The sequence below is a fragment of the Vombatus ursinus genome, unplaced genomic scaffold (assembly GCF_900497805.2).
Source record: "Vombatus ursinus unplaced genomic scaffold, bare-nosed wombat genome assembly UNPS02014953.1, whole genome shotgun sequence".
NCBI classification, from domain to species: domain Eukaryota; kingdom Metazoa; phylum Chordata; class Mammalia; order Diprotodontia; family Vombatidae; genus Vombatus; species Vombatus ursinus.
This window is the reverse complement of record NW_020954731.1, coordinates 134,555-140,835: the sequence shown is the minus strand read 5'-3', so window position 1 is coordinate 140,835 and position 6,281 is coordinate 134,555. Positions and strand designations below refer to the sequence as shown.

Below are 6,281 nucleotides of genomic sequence, written 5' to 3'. Positions count from 1 at the left end.
CTAGTCTGAAATTCCCACCCAGGCTAATACCCTCTGTATTCTGCCCTATCTAGATCCTGATTGTATCTTTGCCTTTGTCCTTATGCCCTTGGGAGCCACTTCCTAGACCTTGTGTAAACATTAAAACAAAAGAACATCAGCATTGGAGAGCTGATGTAAACCATCTGTAAAGCCCCCTTTAACTCATTTCAAGGAGATTATAGAAACATATTGGAGAAGAAAAAGTAGGAAATGGGGACATTTGAGAGGTAGAAGTAGTAGTAGAACCTGAGTAAGACAGTAGAGGCTTCACCATCAAATTAATCCAGGTTCCCCAGTCTACAGGGTACTATATGTCCCAAAGTACTATGCTGAGGAACTATATGGGCTTAAGCCCAAACAAGGTTATCTGAGGAATAGAGAAGAGGAATAGAGGACTGAACTAAGGATCAGGAGATCCAGATCCTAGTTTCAGCTCTCTCATTAAATTATTGAATGGCTTTGGAATGGTCACTTTCTCTCACTGGGTTTGGGTTCTCATTTGTAAAACCATGGGGCTTGCTAGACTGATTCCAAGGTCCTTTATAGCTCTATCAGTCTATGTCATGGGCCCTAAAGTTATCAAATAACAGTCATTCCATCAGTCAATAAACATTTCTTAAGCACTTATTACATGTAAAACATTGAACTTGAGCTATGAAGAAAGATAAATTACAGAATGAGAGAACCTGAGCCTTTCTGTCTGTCTTCAATGATTGAATCCTATTGCAAGCAGTAAGAAAAGTATAGAAAAAGACACAAGTCTTCAAGATTATACTACCAGAAAAGGATATGTTCTGCCTCCAAAGATCAACTGATTAGTAGCTTGATGTCTCTTCATCTCTATTGTCTGCAGAAATGGGTTGAATGAGAAAGGAGATTATAAAGCAGCAGCCACCACTGCAAACCAAGCTAGATCAGGGAAAAAAATGTTCATTTTGTGTACTCTTCTTTCATGGAGAGATCAGCTGACACAAGTATGTTTCCTCTAATCTAGAATCTGAAATCTGAACCTACATTCTGGTCACATGGCCACAAGTACTTGATATCTTAAACCTTCCACCTTGATGCTGCCTTGCTACTTCAGGGCCACATAAAACAGCTGGGATGTAGGCAGCTGTCAGCTGTTATAACTTTTCAATGCTACATATATAAGTAAGTAAGCTGTCAAAAATAGAGAAAAGATGAAATATTATATATGAAATAAAATAGTGCACATGGATAAGAGTCAGCCTAGAATATGAACAGGCAGTTTTCATACAAAGAAATCAAAGCTATCTTTAGTCATGTGAAAAAATGTTCTAAATCACTATTAATAGAAAAATGCAAATTAGAACAACTCTGAGGTGCCACCTCATACCTATCAGATTGGCTAATATAATAATACTGGCTAATAAAAAAAGAAAATTATGGATGTTGGAATGGATGTGGGAAAACTGGGACACTAATGGGAGCTATGAGCTGATCCAACCATACTGAAGAGGTATTTGGAACTATGCCCAAAAGGCTATAAAACTGTGTATACCCTGTGATCCAGAAATACCACTTCTAGGTCTAGATCACACATCAAAAAGGCAGGGAGGGTCAGATCCCATTTGTACAAAAATATTTATGGCAGATCTTTGTGTGGTGGCTAAGAATTGGAAATTGAAGGGATGCCCATAAATTGGAGAATGGCTAAACAAACTATGGTATGTGACTGTGATAGAATATTATTGTGCTATAAGAAATGATAAGCAGGATGATTTCAGAAAAACCTAGACTTATATAAACTAATGCAAAGTGAAATGAGCAGAATCAGGAGAATGTTGTACTCAGTAACAGTAGTATTGTGCACTTAAGAATCATGAATGACTTAGCTTTTCTCAGCAAGATCCAAGAAAATCCCAAAGGACTAATAATGAAGCATGCTATCTGCCTCCAGAGAAAAAAAAACTGATATTGTTTGAATACAGACTAAAGCATGCTATTTTCACTTTCTTTCTTTTATTCCAGTTTTCTTGGAAAAAATGACCATTATGGAAATGTCTGACATGATTACATACGTATAACCTATATCTGATTGTTTACCATCTCAGGGAGGGGGGGATAGAATTTAGAACTCAAAACATTAAAAAACTGTTACAATTGTTTTAACGTATAATTGGAGGAAATACATATTTTTAAAAAGTGGTAGCCTGAGAAGTGAGGAAAAGTAAGATTTGCTTGAATAGCATGAAGAGTCTTGGGAAAAATAAGGCTGTAGATCAGTTGACAAACTCATGGCCTGTGAGCCAGTGTCCAAACTAGATCAAACTGTAAATGGGAAATTGTTAACTTTAAATATTTTAAATGAATATAAATAAAGCATAGATAACGTTAATTTGCGGTTTTCTGTTTCCATATGAGGCCAACTGGGTCCAATTCTATTTGAATTTGACACCACTGCTATAGCTAGTTCTCTCACCAATAGCAGATAGTCTCTCCCAGAATTGCTTGTCCTAGAATTGCTATTTTCTTTTCCCAGCACAAGTCCACTTGACTAGAAGAAAGGCCCTATCCCCATTCAGCTGTGATTCTCAGTCTATCACAGGAACTAGTATCTTGGATATCATTTCTTGACAGTACCTACCCTAGAATAGAACAAATTCTCTTAGGGGCAAGTAGACGTACGACCCCTCTACGGATCTGCTTAGTCTTTACACTGTAGATGATAGGATTGAGCACGGGGGGCACAAGCAGGTAGATGTGGGCCATAAGGATATGGACAAGCGGGGAAGCATGCTTTGCAAAACGGTGTACTATGGACAGGCCAATCATTGGCACATAAAGAATGAGTACAGCACAGATGTGAGAGGCACATGTGTTGAGGGCTTTGAGCCTCTCCTCCCGAGATGCAATGCTCAGCACAGAACGTAGAATAAAAATATAGGACACCAAGATGCCTAGGGAGTCAAATCCCCATAGCACGGTAATTAAAACCAACCCATAGATGACATTAAACTTGGTATCAGCACAAGCCAAGCGAATCATGTCCTGATGTAGGCAGTAAGAGTGAGAGAGGACATGGGAGCGGCAAAAGGGAAAGTATGCAAGACGAACCAAAAGTGGAATCATGCAGAATGCACTCCTGAGGAAAGCTGCTACTCCAATCTTGGCAATGCGCTGTGGGGTGAGGATGGTGGAATACCTCAGGGGGTTACAGATAGCTACATAGCGGTCAAAGGCCATTGCTAGGAGCACTGCTGATTCTGTGAAGGAGAAAGTATGGATGAAGAACATCTGTATCACACAGGTGTTGAATTCAATCTCCCTAGAGATGGACCACAGTACTCGGAAGAGTGATACAAGAGTGGGAAGGGACATGCCCATATCAGTGAGAGACAACATGGCCAAGAAAAAGTACATGGGTTCATGGAGGCTTGGGTCAGTTCGAACTATGTGAAGGATGGTACAGTTGCCCACTACCCCAACCAGGTAGAAGATGCAGAAAGGGATGGAGATCCAGTGGTGTACCACTTCATAGCCAGGAATTCCAGTGAGGTAGAATATGGTGGATAGGTCACTACTGACACTGAAGTCCACCATGGTGCCTCTGCACAAAGCCACAATCTCATCTCATACTCAATCCACCCTGCAAGAAAATGAAAGACCAGGTATACTAAGGGCTTCATTAGATATTGTATCACTATATCATTTCCTTACTGATTATATTGATATTCATCTCTCAAATTCTTGCTTTATCTTTCTCCATCACCTCCTATTATTCTGGGGATGTTATTTCACTAATATAATCTATTTCATCCTTGTACAAACCCAACCATCAATCCTTAGCTCTCTGATCTCATAAATATCATCAGAAGTTAAGTGAACACTGGACCTAAGTCCAATAACCTGATTTAAAACTAGACTTTGTTGAGTACCTATGTGATCCTAGGTATCCATTTAACCACTTTGTGCCTCATTTTTTTCATCTGGTTCTTTGAAACTATAAATGAGGTGCTTTTCCTATGTTGTAGAAAAGTGAGGGAAGTGCTAGGTAGCATACTGGATTCTGGACTGGGGGGATCTCTGAGGCCCTTTTATACAGGGATGTCCTTAGTAGATTGCAAGGATAATATTCTAATGGCCTACCCTGTTTCCTTTCTTCTATGGTGTTATGTCCAGTCTTCTGATGAGACAGGACTCTATGTTGAAGGTAGATTGCAGTCCAAAGTCTTCAAAGCTGCCCTGAGAATTAAATAAAAATCATTTGATCTGAATTTCCAGTGCTTTTTTTCTCCCTCAAGTTGGTAATCTTTCTCTGTGTAGGTGTCAATCTGCCAGGTCCACCTTAGGGAACAAGCTCCTTCCCATATCTCCAGTCTCATTAACCCTTCTATAAGCTCTTGCTTCCTCCTTTCCCAGCCTGCACTACCTGTCATCTTCTTGCTACTTACTCTTCTATCCCACTTATAACATGATCCCCAGAAGGAAAGGAGTTGCAGAGATGGAACATGCCCTGTGCATGGATTTCAATTTTCTTATTCTCCCCCAAAGCCCCACTATTCTATTCTTAATGTCTGAATTATACCCAGCCTTTGACACTCCCACCACCACCACCCCAATTCCTAGAGACAGAGAAGGAAGCCACAAAACCATTCCCTTCTGACAAATCCTTTTCCCCTCTAGTTCAGATAAGACAAGATTAGAACTTTTCAGAAAGAACATTTCCTAAGAAACTTAAGAAAAACAAAAAGTCCAAGAAGACAGGTGAGAGGGCCAGAATCTTAATATTAATATAGCTGAATTGTAGTCTGTTGTGTGCTTTGCTAATGTAACTTGCAACACAGCCCCATTCTCTTCCTGCTCTAGTCTGACGGCTCCCAGAGTCTATGTTTCCATGACCCACACGGAGTTATTTTCCCTTTGTCTTCCTTTACTTCTCTTAGATTCTTTACCTCATCCTTCATGCATCTAACCCCTGACCAGGGTAGAGTTGGTACTCTGGTCACAAAAACCTAACAGACTCCAAAAGAAAAAAAAAGGGCTGCTAGAGAAGATTAATGGATCTCAATATTATTCTCCATTAAAACAAGAGAGGCAAATATATCAGACCTCCATTAAGATACCTTGAACTGCTGTCCAAGGGATTGGTTTTCACCCTAGCCCTTTATGAACATCACAGCTTGCTAGTTCCATATTGTCATTCCCTACCAAGCCTATCCTTATTCTCTATTCCCCGTACCCAGTTTTACATTCCATGTCCTCCCTCCTCAGTCTACTCCCTGTGCCTACCGTTTTGGGAAGGTTCTATGTAGGGTTTCTTTCGTCATACTATGCCACAAATTCCCCCACCCACTACCTTTATCACCTACCTTTCCAGATCCACTCTCCAGTCCTCATCAGTTTAATATCCATTCCTATTCCCTTTGTTCTCTATCTGTAACCCCCTACTATTTATTCCTTTCAGTGAATCATAGAACTTAAAATCAGAAAGTGTCCTACACATCACTGAATCCAACCCATCCCAAATAAGAGTCCTTTCTACAATATCCCCACTAAGTGTCATTCCAATATCCCAGTCCCCAATGAAGCATTTGCAGTGGTGTAGAGGGTGGAATATTGGGCGTGGAGTTATGAACTCATGAGTTCAAATCTAGTCTCAGACTCTTACCAGCTGTATGATCCTGGACAAGTCACTTAACCTCTTTCTGCCTCAATTTCCTCATCTGTAAAATGGAGATAATAGTAACATCTGTCTCCCAGGGTGGTTGTGACAATCAGATAAAATAATATTTATAAAGAACTTTTAAACCACAGATAGATAGATATGTTAGCTGTTATTATATTCATTGTAATAATAATAATGATAATTATATTCTGGAGTAGCCTGTTCTACTTATGAATAGCTTGAATTGTTAGACAGTTTTTTCCCCCTTATATGAAGCCTAAATCTGTTTCTCTGCAGTTTACATTCATGATTACTATTTCTTCTCCCTAAGGCTAATCTCTCCTACAAGTGACAGACCTTTGAATAACTGAAGAGAGCAATCATGTCTCTCCCTAAATACTTTCTGCTCTATGCTAAACTCCCTGGTTCATTTAACTGATCCTCCTACAGTAAATCTACAATCCACTCATCATCCCGATTGGTCTTTTCTGATTTACTCCAATGTGTAATTTATTGTTAAGCTATGGTGTGAAAATAATGCTCCAGATGTACACTTGACAAGGTAAAATACAGAGGTCCTACAGAATTACCTTCCTCATTTTGGGCTCCATGGCTCTCTTAATGTCCTCTC

At 39.7% G+C, this 6,281-nt stretch overlaps 1 protein-coding gene across 1 annotated transcript; it reads right to left on the bottom strand.

The window, feature by feature from the left end:
* Positions 1 to 2,625: 2,625 nt before the first annotated feature.
* On the bottom strand, positions 2,626 to 4,216 carry LOC114030284 (olfactory receptor 51L1-like). Its single transcript, XM_027845089.1, has 2 exons — positions 4,132 to 4,216; positions 2,626 to 3,631 (listed from the first exon to the last, which is right to left on the bottom strand). Exon 2 carries the CDS (start codon positions 3,583 to 3,585, stop codon positions 2,626 to 2,628), a length of 960 nt encoding a protein of 319 aa, XP_027700890.1. The 5' UTR covers positions 3,586 to 3,631; positions 4,132 to 4,216.
* Positions 4,217 to 6,281: the final 2,065 nt, after the last annotated feature.